At 50.7% G+C, this 17,246-nt stretch overlaps 2 protein-coding genes across 9 annotated transcripts in view; both read right to left on the bottom strand.

The window, feature by feature from the left end:
- Positions 1–17,246, bottom strand: part of HOXA3 (homeobox A3) — a 35,948-nt gene that overhangs the window by 5,626 nt on the left and 13,076 nt on the right. Inside the window, exons 1-3 of one of the 5 annotated variants that reach the window (XM_061165469.1) lie at positions 17,029–17,084; positions 12,749–12,831; positions 1,028–1,673 (exon numbers count right to left, since the gene is read on the bottom strand). In XM_061165469.1, the coding sequence (XP_061021452.1) occupies positions 1,028–1,553 (526 nt within the window). In that variant the 5' untranslated portion in view covers positions 1,554–1,673; positions 12,749–12,831; positions 17,029–17,084. Of the gene's footprint in view, positions 1–1,027; positions 1,674–4,484; positions 4,684–8,739; positions 8,844–12,748; positions 12,832–17,028; positions 17,209–17,246 lie in introns of those variants that run through there. The other 4 variants (XM_061165473.1, XM_061165470.1, XM_061165471.1 and 1 more) reach the window with 4 other exon arrangements.
- Positions 1–17,246, bottom strand: part of HOXA1 (homeobox A1) — a 45,675-nt gene that overhangs the window by 15,471 nt on the left and 12,958 nt on the right. For 2 of the 4 annotated variants that reach the window (XM_061165477.1, XM_061165480.1), the window contains exons 1-2: positions 17,029–17,080; positions 12,749–12,831 (exon numbers count right to left, since the gene is read on the bottom strand). The gene's annotated coding sequence lies outside the window, so the exon portion shown is untranslated. Of the gene's footprint in view, positions 1–8,739; positions 8,821–12,748; positions 12,832–17,028; positions 17,081–17,246 lie in introns of those variants that run through there. The other 2 variants (XM_061165478.1, XM_061165479.1) reach the window with 2 other exon arrangements.

Below are 17,246 nucleotides of genomic sequence, written 5' to 3'. Positions count from 1 at the left end.
TACACACTCAATAAACCTTCCTTCCATCACTATCTCACTGAAGAATTGGACAGTTGCCTCCACTGGCCTCTTATTTAATCTGTCCAGTAAAGAGGACGGGAGTGGAAGCTCCACTCTGGAAGACTTTCTCTGGCCAAAGAAGGAGATCCCATTGAAAAGAGATCCCGTTTCTGGTGGGGAGGCCCAAGCATCTGGTGCTGGATGCCATTAATTAGGGTTCTTCATGTCACCAAGCAGCATGCCCCAGCTATGCCCACTAATCCTGACCCTCCTTTTCCCTCCTTTTCTCCCTGCTCCCCACCTCCCCCTGCCCCCATTCCTGGCTCCAGAAGGCTCCAGATGCTCAGGTTCAGAATAGAGCACCAGCAACTGGAGAAGGCAGTGGCGTAGGAAACCAAGATGCTGGGAAGCACAAGGCCCAGAGCCTGTCCTGGAATCTGGTTCCAGAAGGCCCATGTGGTTCCCATTAGGATGACAAGTCTGAATCTCCTCCCCCAGGAAATCCCTGGCGACCTTCATTGTACTAAGTCTGAGTAGGGCCTTCCCAGAGGTAAGGCAGCCACTCCATCTGCTGGAGCAAAAATTAAAAATAGGCTCTGATTATAGGCAGACCATTAAGTCTGACTTGGAGGCCTGCTTTTATTCTGCCACATTTCCTTGTGGAGTAGGTACCACTGTTTTGTTAGAAATGAGGAGCTGTGCTAAAAAGAGAAACAGTGGTGCCCATGTCTGTTCTGCCCAAAGGTCCTAACTCTACAAGGAGGTATTCCAAAGTCACTAGGGCCCACTTGCTCTTAGAGAGATCCAGAAGACTCCCATCAAGTCTCCTTCTAGGGTTTCCCAGGCACAGAGTCCAATCCTTTCCCTAGTAGCAAAGACTCTGGAAACCTTTGAGGGTTGGGGGGAGGAGGAGCAGTGAATTCTGGAAATATTCCAGCACTCCCAGACCCTGCTGGCTGTGGCTGGAGGCGGCTTGGGGGGCTGGAAGCCAGGACGGAGGGACCTCTTGCGGAAGGCACCTCTTTACCTGAGCTGGAGCCGCTGGTTTTCTGCTTTGTGTTTTGCCGAGACTCTTTCATCCAGGGGAAGATTTGTTTGGCCACGGTGGGCGAGTTGAGTAGGGGGCTCTTGGCTGCACTGGCGGGGGTGGGGTTGCTGCTGCCATTCTGAGGTGGGGAGACTGAAGAGGGGGGCGGGGGCGCGGCAGGGGTGGGTGCAGGGGGCTGAGGCGGAGCTGGAGGCTGCGGTGGGGCAGGGGGCGCAGCCTGGGGTGGCGGTGGGGCCAGGGGCGGCTCGCCGAGAACCGGAGGCTGGCTGGCCGGACCGCTCAGGGTGCGCAGACAGGCCTCGCTCAGCTCGTGCGCCTTGGGGTGGCTCCCAGCATTTGCAGGCGACTGGAGTGAACAGGCGGGTCGGTGGTACTCGCCATCGGCGCCCAACGCTGTGGATGCCGGGTACGGCTGCTGATTGGCATTATAACCGAACCCGTTGGCTGCCTGGTAAGGGTAGCCACCGTAGATCGCCGAACTGTCGTAGTAGGTCGCTTTTTGCATCGCGTTGTTTCACGATCTTGATCGCACACTCTGACAGGGGCTTGACACCCGTGAGGGCGCACATTGGCACGCCCCCGCGGTCACGTGACGCTCCGCAGCCAATGGCCGCCCCGCGCAGACCTGGGGGGCGAGAATCGCAGCGCCGTGAGGGCTCCGCGCAAATCCATCTTACTCTCAATAGCTAAGTGACATGAAAGCCATAAAAGAAAAAGTGGTCAGCAATATTTAGCAGCACGACTTGGCCCCGGGCGCAGAGAGCCGCGCTATAAAAAGCCGCTGGAATTTACTGGCAGCTACAAATATTTGCTTAACTTGCGTCTGGAGTTGGGGGGTTTTCCAGGGAGAGAGGAGGAGAGAGAGAGGTCGGGAAGCCGGGGCTGGAGTTCAAAAGGAGAAAGGCCTGATGGGCTAGAAAGGAACAGCATCCGAATCCCTTACTTTCCAGGGAAGAAGAAACTTGGGGTCTCCGCTCCTTGCATTCCTCCCTTCTGGAGATCATGGGGAGGGGCAAAGGAGAGTTTGGGTCGCCAACTTTTCCTCCAGTATTCTCGTTAGGACTAATATTTGCCAAAAGAACCATGACGCGGGGTGACTTCCCATCCAGGCCCTTCTTGGACTTTCCAGCACCCAAGAGAGGTACGCACAAAATCTTTTCAGGCAATAGCCCTACTGGACCCTTGTTGATTTCAGAAGCTGAGCTTGTTTGACAATTAATCTACCCTTGTGTAAGGATATGACCCACCTCCTCCTAATGAGACCTCTGTGGTCAAAAAGGGGAGAGAAAACGCTGGATGGAACATTCTGGGTGGGAAGAGACAGACAAGACCCACTCCAGAAAGTCAAACTCAAATCTTGGAACAGTTCTATACTCCTCCCTCTATTTCTCAGGCAGGTCCTAGCAGGCCACTCCCACCTCTTTCCCCCTGTTACAGAAGTCCCCAGAGCCTCCTGCCTTGGACTTTCTGAGGTCCTGTTATTCAGGACAACTATCAAATTCTACCTGTTAAAACATGATGGATTAGAGAGAAGAAAAAAAAAAAAAAACCATCAGGAACCTGAAAAACCAGCGTCATCTCCATGACCACCGCTTGAACTTTCCTTCCAACTTAACGATAATAGGTTCTGTCTTAGAAACTGCTATGTAATTTGATGTATGGGGGTCATTTGGCTCCGGACGAGGGATAGAAGCACAAGCCATAAAATCCTGCCAGAGTTTTCTGATCTTTGTGTGATGTTGTTGTTGTTGTTATGTGCTACTTGCCCTATTTACCTGCTTCAGAAATACAAAGTAAAGGACAAACCTGGAAATCTAAAAGCAACTGAAAGCCTTCTCAATCCCTTTTCATTTAGAAAGCATGTTGTAAAAGTGAAATCTATGTTTTATGTTTTCACCTTTGTATGGTCAACCTCTGGCTCTCAGCTCAGAAAACTTTCATGTGAGTTCATATAGTCACCCTCCCACCACGCAATCAGAATGTTAGTCTCTCTGACCATTTAAGAAAAGTACAATAATAAATTCATGAAGAGAAGGGTTTACACTTCATACCTCAACTATGTGTATTTGTGCCCTGAAGTTATTCAAGATTTCCAGAAATAGCAGACCCTTTGTTAACTAGAAAAAAATTAGTGTAATAAACATCTACCAGTGAATGATTATAATTTTGGTTTTAATAATAGACTCTTTTGGATTTCATTATTAAACCAACCCTAACTAATCTGACCAACATCTGGAAAACAGGCACAATTAATTTTCCAGAACCACAATTAAAAATTACAGCATCCCTTATCCGGAGTTATTGTATGTGATCTTGAGCCTGTACGGTTTCTCTTTTGGAAATAGATAGGAAGCTACAGATCCCATGATCAAAAGTAAAGAAAGGATAAAATAAAATTTAAAACAGAATAGCAGTTTAATGTCTCTGTTTCCTGTTCTTTCACTGAAAATAGTTCCAATTACATTTGGCAGTGTTAATGTCTGCCATTATAAATTTTTAAGATACTGGGCTTGTATCTCTTTGTAAAATAAAACGTCAGGTTAAGAAAATTACTCCAGACACTTGAACAGCAAGATATTAGATAAAACAAAATTAAGCTGATCTTGAACATGCAATATTTCAAGTGACTTGCTAATCCATTATCAAAGGCTACACCCGCCTGCGGCTTACTTAAGTCTTTTCATCAAGTTATGCATTGCCTTGTAAAATAATTTAAAATACCTTTAAACCTCTAAGAGCAAACAACAAACTCCATAATCTTAAAATGTGAACTCACCCACCAAAGCCCTTCCTATTGTTTGAGGTCAGCAGATAACCACGGTGGGGCCCACACAATCCACAAACCTCCTCTCTACCCCAACCCAGCCCCCAAAGTTTGCAACCTGGTAAAGAAGTTGGAGATTTGCCAGCTAGGAAACTTTGCTTTGCACCCCCAAGCAAAGGTTGGGGATGGGAGGAGATTCCTCTGAAAAGCTCCGTTTCTGGAGAATAACCCCCAGGTGCACGAACTGAAAGAGTTGAGGAGGCTAAACTGACTGCAGGAAGCAAGCCCTATTGTCTCTCTGGAAGATCTGCCCAAATTCAACCTCCTTCCTTCAGACACCGCTTTCTTTTTCCACTCCCGCCCCTTCCTCGGCCTGCCCTCACCCCGAGTTCAAGCGGGAACGGCGGGCAAGAGACCCCGCGCCCCCTCGCCCACCCCTTCCTCTCCTTCCTAACCCCGAAAAGTTGAGGCTGGGCTAGCGAGAGGGAAGAGGTGGGGGCGGGGATGGGAAAGCGGCCTGAACTCGAAGTGTAAGGGTATCAGTCACTGCCGGGAAGGAAGCTCCGGCTTGTGAACTCTTCTTGAACCGAGATTTAAGTCTGCAGCCATAAATCACCGAGACGTAAACTCCACCATTCAGCGCTGAGCGCCGCCGGTTGGAGCCCTGCTTACCTTAACTTCTGACGAGCTCGGGCTCGGGCGCAGGCTCGGGCTCCGGCCCCCGGCCCGGCTCGGCGGCCCGGCCGGGTCCCCTCCGCGCGGGATGGGCACCGACCCTCAGCATCGGCCGAGACGGCTGGCGGGAGGGAGACCCCGAGGCCCGGACGTCGCGGTGCAGAGCGTGGCCGCCTCGCTGCTCCGGCACGGCTAGCCCAGGGCGGACTGGGGCGGCTCGGACCCCCCCTCCCACCCACCCCACCCACCCTCCCCTCCCCCACACCCCCGCCCCCTGCCCTTCCCGAGGGCAGCAGCCGCGGCCCGGAGATAAGCGCTAGCGCGGCGCGGGGCTCTGCCTGGGCTAGTGGCACCGACTTGGGTATGTTTCTTATGAATATTACACGCGGAGCAGCGTCTGGTCGGGGGGTGCGGTGGGGGTGCTGGGGGCGGGCGGGAAGGGAGGCCGAGGCGGCCGGGTAGGGGGGGACGCCACCGGCGTGGGGGATGGGGCGGAGGCGAGCGAGAGGGGGAGCTCGGCGGCGGCGGGGGGGGGGGAGGGCAGTCTCCCCCCAACGCCCTCCCTCTCCCCGCTCCTAAGCGTCACTAAAGTCCAGGAAAATTATGCTAATGAGGACAAACGGCTCTCACAAAGGGGCTCTCTTGCTGGGCTCTATTTCTTAGGAATCCGTTTGAGAAACTACCTTACCCCGTGCCCTGAACATTTGCAGTTGCGGGGCAAAGGGAAGAGAACCAGGAGAACAGAGTTCCCCAGACTTTGGGCAGTTTACCTTACCTGCCACCCCCGAGCTGAGAACCTCAAAGCCAGTCTCTAGAGGCTGGGACAGGGCCTCCTCTCTTGGGAGTCCTCCCCCAGAGCCAACTGGGCTCTCTTTGGTTGTATTTTTTTAGGTGGAAATCCTTGAAATCCTGGCAGCCGGGAGGGAGGTAGCCTGGGGGAGATACGGTTTGTCCAGGCAGTGAAACGGGCCGCTCTGGGTTCAGGTACACACAAAGGTGTTAGAATTCTAGGTGTCCAACCCTTCTGTACCCATCTCACAGTACAAACACGCGGCTCACTCTCGGGCTAAGACAGATAGCTCCCACCGCAATAGGAAACCCCGTCTATATTTTTTGCCCTAATTAGTGGCAGATAGGGACGCTGAGCAGAGGAAAGGCCCAATATGCCCAGCAATATTGCCAAAACTTTAAGGAGGATAGTCTTTCTCCCTCCTAATGCCTCCCTCAACTTCCCAGATTCGGAAGTGAACTCTGTAAGGATATGTGTGTGGCAAAAGAGAGAAATAGCGCATTCGTGCAATTAATTCCAAGGTGTCAACGGCCGGTCCTTCTCAAAAGAAGGTGTTAAAAATATAAGTAGTATGTTTAAACTGTCAGGGAGCCAAAGTGTCACCTTAGAGCAAAAACAAAGCCAAGGGAAAGGGAGAAATCAAAAAGCACTCCGGGCCAGGGTGGCCTCATGCATACCAATGGTTTTTGTCATTTATGGCTGGGCAAGATTTATGACTTGGCGCCCCAAAGCTGTAAACAGAGCACAAAACAGCAAACACTTGCTCCTTATGGCATACTGCTGCAGCGCGACTTGAAAGGGGGAGCGAGGCAGCGTAGGAGGCAAGAGCCTGCCGCAAAAATCCGCTCGGCGGCATTTTCTCTTCAAACCGGCTGGGTCGGATGTAGCATTTGAAGAAAGAAGGCGTGGGTCAATAATCAACCCGCACTTTCTCCTACAAACTGCTGACGCGACTCACCGCCTTCTCAGCTAAGCCAGCTGCCGGGAAGGCCCGCTCTCCGTGAGAACCTGCCAGGGGAGGGGACGGCCCGGGGCGCCGAGGTGAGGGCTGGGGCACCCAGGACGCATACCTTTCCGCCGGCGCCCAGAGGGGCCGGGAGCCGCTGAGCAGGGAGCCCAGGGAAAGACAGGGCGGGAGCTTGGGCCAGGACCTCTGGGCAGCGGGCAGAAGTGGGGCTCGGACCTCAAGACTAGGGTCTGGAGACCTGGCACGCAGATTGCCCGGGCCCAGGCCTCTCTGCTAAAATCCAAAGGACTGACCTTTGGAACCAGGAGGGCGAGTTGACTAAAAATAATAATGTATAATAGCTGAAGGATTTTTGTTTGTTACTGCTTTTTAAAAGGAAAATATCGCCTGTCGATTTCCGCCCCTACTCAAGCGCCCTAAGTAAATTGCGCAGCCATTCACCCGCCTCCGCCAAAACCACTGCGGTTCCCTCTGGGGAGAGGACCCCTTGGCTCCCCCAGTGCTCTTACGCCCTGTTCCCTGCCCCCACCTCTCACCCATGAAGACTAGAAGAAAACATGTTTTCAGCACTAGAAGAGCGTCTGGGACATCAGAAGTGCCTGGTGCCTTCCTATCCTTTCCAGGAGTATCTTTATGAACTTATCTGTGAGAGCCTGTGGGTGGCTGAGCAGCCAGGGAGGAAGGTGGGGAGTAACTGTTGGCTAGAAGAGGCACAGAAATCCCAGACTGGGGAAGATATCAATGAGGAAATAAGCTTGCTTCTGAGGGTGAGGTTGGCACTTTGAGGGTAAAGGGGGAGACTAGCCTTGATTTTTTTAATGGCTGTAGGTTAGCTATGATGGAGAGGCTTTGGCTCTTTCCATAGGGGAAAAAACCAACCAGTTCTCTATAAACACCTCTGTTGGCTTCTGTCTGTGTGCACTTTTATACAGAACCAGCTTGGGAGTCCATCCTTAGATATTTATTCTGTTTGCTGGCACTGAAGCGACAATAAAAAGATGCGTTTATCAAACCTCTATTCCTTCTCTCATTCTTTCTAGTGAAACTATATTATTTATGAGTCTTTAACTGGGTCAAAAATGCGCCAGAACTGGGTCATAAATCATATGAAATGCTGACAAGTAATTGAACAGCAATTAAAGCTTACATTTTATTTCCAAGGGGTGTTTTAGAGCACTTGAAACGGCCTCAGTTAAACATGGTTAGTGCCTGGGCCAGTAGCAGGGAGGGCTGAAGCAGCCCTTCTGTCTGGGGAAGTAAATCTCACTCAAGTAGGGGAAATCTGATTTGATTTCTTTTTCCCCCCCAGTGCAGAAAGAAGTTTTTTTGTTTGTTTGCTTTTTTAAGTCAGGAGTCAGATCCGATTCCCAGCTGCTTTGTAGGCATCCCTTTTCTCTGCTCTAAGAACTTCAAGAGCAGAGGAAAGTGAAGTTTCCCTCACCTTTTTAGGGAGTTTCCATCCTTCCTATGGGGTCCCTAAAGCCCAATTAGCTCAGGCCTTCCCAGTAATTTGGAAGCATACTATTTAACTCTCATCTGCCCCCATTCTGACTACAGCACCGCTCCTGGGACTCTGAAGATGTCTGCCTCTGCTTTCTGCAGACTTTGCTTTCAGACTTCCCTCCAGCCCAGGGCACACCGGCCAGTTCTCCAACTCTCCTAGCCAGCTGGGGGTGAAACAGGGGGCGCCCCAGCCTTGTGTCTTACGAAGCTCAGCTAGCTCCAGCTCCCTCCTTTCTCTGTCTCCTGAATGTTAGAATAACAGAGCTCCTGGGCATTCAGCATGCTTGCCCCCAGCCCAAGCCTCTCCTAGATTTGATCTGTCCTTCTCCACCCCTGCTCAGGCAGAGGGTACTCAGGCAAACAATGGCTAGTCCTCAGGGTCTGGCTCCTTCAGTCTGGCAAGTGGGGAAGCGCGTGCAACCACCTAGCACTGAACAAAGTGGCCTGAAGCATCATCAATAAAATGGCAGCGCATCTAGACACTCATTGATTTCTCTCTCCCAGCTGCTCTGGCTGTCCAGGTCAGCCTTCACCCTCCATCCTAGCCAGCAAACACGGCTAAACAGGGAGCAATTCCCCTTCTCCTTCACTCAGCCCCCACCCTCTCCAGGCAGTTCCATCCAGCAAGCTGTGAACTGCGCTCAGGCCACCTTGGCTGGAGCCGGCAGTGCTCCAGGACTCGCGTCCGCCAGGGGCTCAGCTTCTGGGACTCAATTCCCGCTGCAGTGGACAAAGCCACTCGAGTGTTGGAGGCCACCGGGCCCACCCAGTAGCCCCCAAATGCCCTTTCCTTTACACCCCCCAACACTTGCCAGGGAATTAAATTCAGTCTGAGGCGCCACTGGGGACCTTTCAAATGCTTTCGATTCTAAGGGAGAAACAAAGGAAGAGAGGCGCTGAGGGTCCTGTCCATGAACCAGGGTCTCCTCGCCTGACCTTTGTCTCTCTCACAGCCATAACTCACTCTAGATATGAACAATCAACAGAAATACCTTAAAATAAATGCCATTCTCCCGGTGTGGCCTGGAGTCCCATCGGCTAGCTCGCCCAGAACCGCTCCATGAGCGCTGAAAACTGCAACCCGCTAGAAGAGCGCTCTCCGGAGAAGGGGAAGAAGGAGGAGGTGGGTGCGTGGGGGTGGGGGGAAAGCTCTCGCTCTGTAGAGAATCTAGAAAACGTAATCACAGGCAAAGCCCGTCTGGGTCTCCGCTCCAAATGCCACAATAATGCGCTGTATTATGTGCTCACGTGGTCATACGTCAACTTAAATCCTTTTATTTGAAATAGGGAATCACTGAAGGAACTAGGTTTCCAATCAGAACATTTAGCTTTCAGGGAGGTGAACTGGGGGACCTTGGCCAGCAATGGGGAAGTTTTATCCAGGACAGTAGGACACTGGGGGCATCCCCCCCCCCATCCCAACATGCGTTACACAAGGTCACTTAGCACTATTTACATTTCTACACACAAGTCAACACAAGGGAACAGCAGTTCTGTTCCCATTCTCATAGTCCGCAAAACTTTCCTTACAGTCTCCCACTCACACACAAGCTGAACCCAAAATGCCCAAGCACTCCAGTCTCCCCTGGCCAACTGGCCAGTACATCAAAAGGCAAAAGGTGCTGGCCCTGTTTTCAGAAGAAAACCCAGTACTGACTGGCCTAGTCAGTGGACTCCCTAATGGCCTGCCATTGTATGGAGTTTGCTAACACCCACACCATACACCACAGCCACTGGAGAAACCCAAAAGGCCCATAATTACCTGACAAAAGGCCGAAGCACCTCCTCCAAGTCCAGCTGGTTTTGTTTGTGGGATCCCCCTACAAGAGAGATGCTTGGCTCTAGAGTGGTGGGTCAGGGTTTGCAAAATCTGGAGGGACCAAGTGTCCTGGCCAAATCTGCACTTACACATTTCCTTAGTGCATAGCTGAGTGATACATGAAATTATAGGCTTCTAATGATGAAAAATGTAAGGGGAAATGATCTAATTGTCTCTGCAAGGGAGGGAAAAAAAAAAAAAGAACCAATGTTTGCTGGCATCCCTTGAATTAACCTACAAGACAATCTAAGACCCTCTCTGCAGATAAGTGTGTCCACTCTCCTCCAAGATAACTCTGTGTCCATCATGAGAAACTGAACAGGACCAACTCTGCTCACGAGGAACCTGGCATTCCCCCTCCTCATCCCACTCCAACTCTTGCCTTCTGCTTGGGGACTCTGTCCACTGACTTCAACACTTCATGTTCTCAGAAGCCATCGAAAAACTCCCTCTTTTCAGGTCTTTGTTTCGAAGCTGGGGGAATGCTCTGAGGTGGTAAGATCCTCATGCCATATTCTTTTGTTCCTTGAGAGTGGGTCTTCAGCTGGCTTTGACTCTCTAAGCATAAGGGCTCACTTGTAGCAGCTGTAGAAAGCTGTGCATGGTTCCTTCCCTCCCCTTCTCCCCTGCAGAGGGACAGAAGGGGCCTGGTGAGAAAATAAGGCCCTCAGCAGAGGCCTGGTCATGGGGGTGTCCAAATGAGAAGGGCAATAAAAGAGGAGGAGACCTAATTCCTTGGATAAGTCCCGGCCTAAGCTGGATAAGGTTCTGTCTACCGAATAGCTGGGAGAGAACCTCTATGTGAACCTTCCCAGCTCTGACCTAAGTCACAGGCTACAAAGTGAGAACCCAAAGTGAAAACCAGCTTTTCTCAGGTTTGGGGGGTAGGGGACAGGACCAAAGGCTGTTTTCAAAAGCACTCTCTGGTTTCCCAAGGACTCAGACAACTAATACACTGTCCTCTGCTCCCCTTACTCCATCCATCCATATAATTTCACCCCGAGCTCTCCAGATAGCCTGGCAAACTCCCTTGCTTGCCAACTAAAGTTTCTGCAGAGGCTTCAACTCAAAAATGAGAAGAGGCCCCCTTTAGAACTCTCAGAGCAGTCTGGAGCAAACCGAAACTCCCGAGGCCATAAATCAATGGGAGAAGTCTTTGGTCCTGCTTCAGAGAAATGCCTTAACGCCAGCAAGGCCCAGCAGCATCTCAGCTTCAGCTAGGAGCCTCTATACCTCTATTAACAACCCAGTTAATGCTTCAACTGCTGTTTAACAATTAACATTAACGACTTGGGGTGGGATGGGGTGACTGGGTGGGATGTGAAGGGAAAAATCTGAACAAGTCAAAGGAAGTGTAACTTTTGAAGCGAAAATGGCTTCCTTAAGAGAGATCTTGGTCTGGGCAAGCCCCCAGGGAACCAGCAGCTGAGAGTCCTCCTTCACCACTCTGAAACCCACTTTCCTGTAGCAAGGCTATGGGCCTTTTATGGTTCGGTTTTGTTCCAGAGAACAAGAATAGAGATGCTCAAGTATCTAGGCCCAAGTTGGGCAACCCAGCTGCCAATTCCCCCTTTACTGACTCCTCCACTCAACCTGGCCAGGGCTCGGACACATGCCCTAGATCCATGCAGTGGAGCCAAAATAGCACAAAGTTGTCTTAGAAGGAGCAAGTGACCAAGGATACAGAGCTTTAGTCAATATTTGCAAGGCTGTTGGCAGATTAGCTATATCTGTATTCAAACACTGTAATCTGATTTCTCTGTCAAAAATACACTTAACATTTTTCTCCCTTTACTTAACTGTAGTGGTTTTTTCTATTCAGTGTCAGGTAAGGCCCTTAGCCCACTGTGTGTGTGGGGGCGGGGGGGCGGGGGGGAGGTTATAGATCATTATTTAACATGAGATATTTCCTGTGGGTGCAACTACAGTACAAATGGGCTCCAAGTTCTCTTGGATGTGTATATCATTTTATACACATGGCCACAGACCTCTGCAACTATTTACACATGCAGTGGTTCTGTTATGTTCCGAAATGCAAATCCTAAGTACACCTGAGTTACAAATTCCTGAAATGCTCAATCTATACTTGGGATAAATAAGCATACAGTAGCTGAGAAAGTACCAGCTTTACTATTACCCTATTTACTTCCTATCTGATAAAGTAATAATTGTATCCAGAACACCTTATCAGCCCCAGAGCATCACTGAATAGTGTTTCAATTAATTAACAACCTGATATCTATTGTAGGAGCAGATTTTAGGGAAGACTGAGGCCTAGAGAATAGAAGATTAAAAAAAAAAACCTCAGAAAACTTTTTAAAATAAATAATTCCTGAAAGAACAAAGCAAATCCATTCCTTCATCCCACGCTTTTGAAAGCTATTCCAGCGGCCCCTCCCCCAAATAGGCACGAAATTTATGGATCTTTTACAAGGTAATAAACCACAGTAATTACCTCCCTGCATCCCAAACTAAGAGAACAAATTAAGCCAGAACTTGGAAAGAATTTTAAAGAGTTTTCTCTTGTTCTAAATAGGAAAAGAAAACGCCGAGACACAGAAAACCCGTGCTTTTCCCACAGGAAGATCAGTGGATCAGTCCGCTAAAGAAACCAAGAAGCCCAGCTGCCAACGATGGTCTACACATTTGAAATACTGCAACTTCCCTCTTGCCAAGGAAAGGCAAAACGATAGGAGAAACTGCAAGGCGGCGAGGTACGTTTTCTGCGCACAGAGCTGAGGCTGACCACAACGGCAGAACTCCCAGGCTCCGCAGGCGCCGCGAACAGTCCACAAGGAGAGCGGCCCACGCGGCGGCCACCGCGCCCGTGGCCTCTACTGGCTTTGGCCCTGCTGTTCCGTGGAGCGTTTCGGTTCGTCTGAGGCATGCCCGAAGGAAAACACACACCCTTCTGAGCCCCCAACCTGCCCCCGCCCCCCAGGAACACACAGTTTTGGTTTCTGCAACCGCCCCTCCGGCGCGAAGCCGGTCTGGGGCAGAGCTTTGCCGCCGAAGCCCTCGCTGGCGGGGCGCGCAGCTGAGGGGAACTCCTCCGAAGTTATATATTGACCAGCACCTCTTTCAATACTGACCAGCTGCAAGGGGTGGCAGCTGCCAGGGAAAGTAAACTCCTTCATCGGTGCGAGGGCTGGCGCGGTGAAGAGTTGGGACGCAGCGCTTACCTCGAAAGATGTCCAAGGCTGAAGCCGAGAGTGTCTCCAGCTCCGGGCGCTCAGGGACTCCCCGTTTCCGGCATCCGGTGGCTCTGCGGACAAACAAACAGCAGAGGGTGAACGGCGGCCGCGGAAGAAGGGAGTTGGAGGAGCAGAGTTGGAGGCGCCGGCACGGCCGGTGCGGGTGCCGGGGTGGCCCCCGGGGTGACGCGGACACGGAGGAGTCGCCAGGACACTCGTCCATGTGGCGCACTCATTGCTCAAAAGGTTCCGGTCTACAAATGGCCTGAAGATGGTGATTTATTTTTGTAAAATAAATACATACTCCATCTCCGCACCCACACTCTTTTTTTTTTTCTTTCTTTCTTTTTATGGGGGGGGGGGTAAGGGGGTGGACCAGGCGGAGGAAGAAGGGAAGGTGAAAGAGGCTTTCTGTTGGTGCCCTCACTAGCTGCTCTCGCACCTCAACTTGGGAGTGTGAATGCACGCTTTATTTTCTTCTGCTAACAAAGGGAAGCCTTGCCTGGGAGCATTCAATCACGGGCTCTCCTGAAACCTCACTAATAGTGTTCATTTCTGTTTGGCGCGAAATCAGACTCCGGCTCAGTCCATGAGCCAGGGGCAGTGTTGGAAGGTTTTGTCTTCTGGTTCATTCAAGCCCTGGGGCGCCCTCTCAGTCCCAGTGGGCTGGCGGGATTACCACAGCGCCCAGTCCCTCTGAGTAGGCTAGCTATGGTTGCTGAAAGTGGGGAAACTTGGGGAGGACGCAGGTATTAGCCAATAAATACCCCATCTGGGGACCCTATCCAGCCTCCCTTTGCACAGCAGCGGCCAGTCCCTCCAGGCCCTAACTCTGCTGCTGCCGCCTCCCTCCAGATATTTGCAGCTCTCTCTTGCTCTCTAACTGGCAAAGACGACACTGAGGAGGGGCAAAGAATCCTCCTTGGGTGCTGGGTCCCTGGCGTAGAGAAGTTCTCTGCTGGGCTGGAATTCTGAGGTCCAGTTGCTTCCATAGCCCTGTTCCTGCCCCACTATCCTTTCACCCCCGTCATGGCAGCCTCCTCCTCACACTCCAGCCTGCCCAAATCAGCCCCAGTGGCTGTCCTGCATCCATGCAATCCTGCTAAGGGTGCCAAAAGGGGCTACCAAATAGCCGACAAGTCCCGTGACCCTCAGGTTTCATGGATCCCTAATAAACTGAACAAGTGGCTGCACACCAGCCCCTAGCTGCTCTCTGCCACCACCTCGACCTGCAGCCCCCAGTGTCCATCAAGCACCTGGAACTCCGAATCCAGGCTGGGCCCCTTTCCTCTATTCAAACTTGTTCTCTGTGTCCCCACAGGGAGTGCCCCCTGGCCTTGGGGACGGTGGCCTGACCCTAAGCAAGGTGGGGCTTAGCTACCCTGCAGTTGCCACTCAACAGAGTCCCAGAAAGATCCACTCTGCCGCCATCCACCGCCACCCACCCACTCACCCCCTGACTCTGAGGAGCACTGTAATTATTATGGTTATTATTATTGCTGCTGCTTCCTTATCCCCAAGTCAAATATTCACGGCTGCTGTCCCACCATAAATCGTTCAGACTAATGAGTCACAAAGAGACGCTGCCCAGGTCTCTCCCCTGCAATGGCTGCCACTGCCGCCGCCGCCGCGGCCTCTCTCTCCGGCGTTTTTGGCGCTCGCTTGCTCCCTCGCTCGCCGGGCGCGGGTGATTTATGAACACCGGGAAAATTGAACAAAGCCGCGCGCCCGTCCTGTGGTATCTCTGCAGCCTTCCCCAGTGTGAATCAGAACATTACCAACTGTCTGAGCATCAGTCCCACTTCATCACAAAAGCCAAGATGTGACCGCAGAAATCCCGAACCCGAACTCACGTTTCCCCGGTAGCGCCGCGCTCCCCAGACTCGCAGAAACCCTACGGGAAAAGCCCACGACCCAGCGTGGGTCGGCCAGCTCCGGGTCCTGCCCGCTGACGGGCTCTCTCCACCCCTCCTGAAGTAGTTAAAAAGCTTTTGGATATAAATCTGACGGTGTGTGTTTTTAAAAATCAAATAGGAAGTTGGGGGGACTCACTTCTGAGATTCATTCCTAGTGAGGCCCTGACGACTCCGATCCACATTAATTATTTAATGAGCCACGTGACCACAAAGATTACAATTTCAATATCTCCCTGGAACAGGCGCTACACCTTTATCTGCTGCAACCAGGGTCCTTGTTTGGCTTTTTCAGTTCCTAAGCCTCCAGAACCCAGACGCCCTTGACGGGCTCCGAGGCAGCACCACCTACAGAAATCTCAGGGCTAGCATACTAGAAATAGTCATTCCAGGACTAGGAGAATTGTGGACAGTCAGATGCCCTGACATCCGTTCCCTCCTGAGTCCAGAGGTCAACCCACCTGTCTTAGCACACTGGCTACAGCAGTTTGGTTACATAATTTCCCCAACTGCTTTTATGGCTCATCAGGCAAGAAGCCACCCTTCTTCCCTGGCCCCTGGACACCTGAGGCCCTCCCCTCAGTTTCAAGTGAAGCCCAGATGCACATGCCCATTCCAGGCAGAAGAGGCTTCTGCAGAGACAAGATGTCTGTACACTCACCCCATCCAAGATGAGACCAAAGACTCTATTCAAGCTACATGCGGATTAACATAAAGAACATAAAAGGGAAGCATTCAGCTGCCTCAGTTTCCTTATTGGTAAACTGAGAAGACTGAACCAAAATGGCATCCAGATCTCTTTCACCTTGGACATTCTTTCAATCAAGGAATCTCTTATAACCCCAGGAATCAATCAGAGAGAGAGGAGGGCTGGCCTGAAAGTGGGGGTAGGGAGAGTGGTTATTCCTGGAGTTTGGAGCCTCCGGAAGAAGAGATGCCAGAGTTCCAAGACTGAAGTTTCAGGCTAAAACGCTTTACAGCAGCCCCTGCAGCCTCCCTGCTACTGTCAAGGAGTCAGAACACGCTCTCTTCCTCCTCCTTCCCAGCCCATACTCTGTGAGAAAGGAAGAAGAATTATTCTCAGGCTGGTGTATAGTACATAGAAGGGGCAACAGGAGCAGCTGCTGGAAAAGGTGAAACTGAGTTCTTCCATACCTGACGGCAGCTGGGGATGCAGAGACTAAGGAAGTACAAAGAACAGCCTATTGCCCCACAAAACCAACTCATCCACACCGGAAGTCCCAGGTTTCTGTTTGCTACATAGATTCTTTGGGGTTTTCTTTCTTTCCATTTCAAAGAGCCTGTTTCTATGTTGAAAGGGTGGTAGGACAGGCAGTGGTGAGAAAAGCAGCACACTTTGGAAGCTCAGGGAATGGAAAGGGATAGAGGGAGAGTGATACCCACTCCAAGGGGAGGAAGCTGAGAGGTGGGGGGAATGTGGGCATCCTGGGACAGCTGAATATAAAGTCAGAGATGCTGTCTGGAGGGCCCACTCACCATATATCTAGGTAATCTTCCCAGGAGCTCCATCCTGGGTATTAAGTACTCTACTATGCCTGTCACAGTTGAATTCCTGCTGTAATAAAACACCGGGTATATCGTAGATTTCAGCAAAACCAGGAAAGAGAGCCTGCAAAGTGCCATTTTTCTTCAGGGGGGATAGTGTTAAGTACTTAATTCAAACTGTGACCATTAAAGTGTCTCCAATCCGATTTAGGTTGATTTCAGATGTTGACAAAACTTTTATCTCAGGAGTCATGCACAGTGTGGCTCTGTGACTAAAACTGATGAGTGTTAGAGTGTTAGAGGGAAGGAGGGGGAAAGAGAAAAAGAAGAAGGGAGCATGTTTAAGGGTCATTTTGGTACGAGACTTACAGAGCTTACACAAAATACTGTCTTTAAAGGTCAAGGGTTTGTGGGGCCCATAGGGTTCACTTAAAAAAAAACAACAACAATTAATGAGATAGAAAATTTGTCCTCTGGGTGAACTCTTATGGTTGCCCTAGCAAGGGGCAGACAATGCAGGATTTTGAAACACAAAGTGGGATTTTCTAAGCTGTTATAACAAGCTCCCTTAAAGACCAAATCTGAAGCAGGTAAATCATTTGAAGAAATGACATAATCATTGTGGGTAATTTTGGCTTTGTAAACCTTACCAATACCTTAATAATCAAGACAGCTTGGGCAAAAACTGACATTCGGTCAGGGAGGATTAGAAAAACAATCTTGATCTTCTCTCTTTTCTTGGATAGATTAAGAAAATCTCCTTCCACCCCCAAACAAGTGCCTCCATATGAAGTTAATGAATGCCCCCGTATCCCTCCTTTCCTACCAAGGAGAAATATAAGAATTTACCTTAAATGATGATAATCTGCCAATTGAGGTTTTGCAGCTCGACACTCAATTTCCACCAAGAGTCTAGGCATTTTTTGAGCAGACAGCCAAGATGCTGAGTCTTTGCCCGAGACCACATTATTTGCAAGAAGATCCCTCGCTTCTCCACAGACTTTTCCCAGAGAATGCCTTTCAGAATTGCTGTTGAATTACAAAGAAGTATTTATTGTATGAGGTGA

This window comes from Dama dama, chromosome 18 (assembly GCF_033118175.1).
Source record: "Dama dama isolate Ldn47 chromosome 18, ASM3311817v1, whole genome shotgun sequence".
NCBI lineage: Eukaryota > Metazoa > Chordata > Mammalia > Artiodactyla > Cervidae > Dama > Dama dama.
Note: the sequence above shows the minus strand (reverse complement) of the source record. Positions and strands in the feature narration are given on the sequence as shown.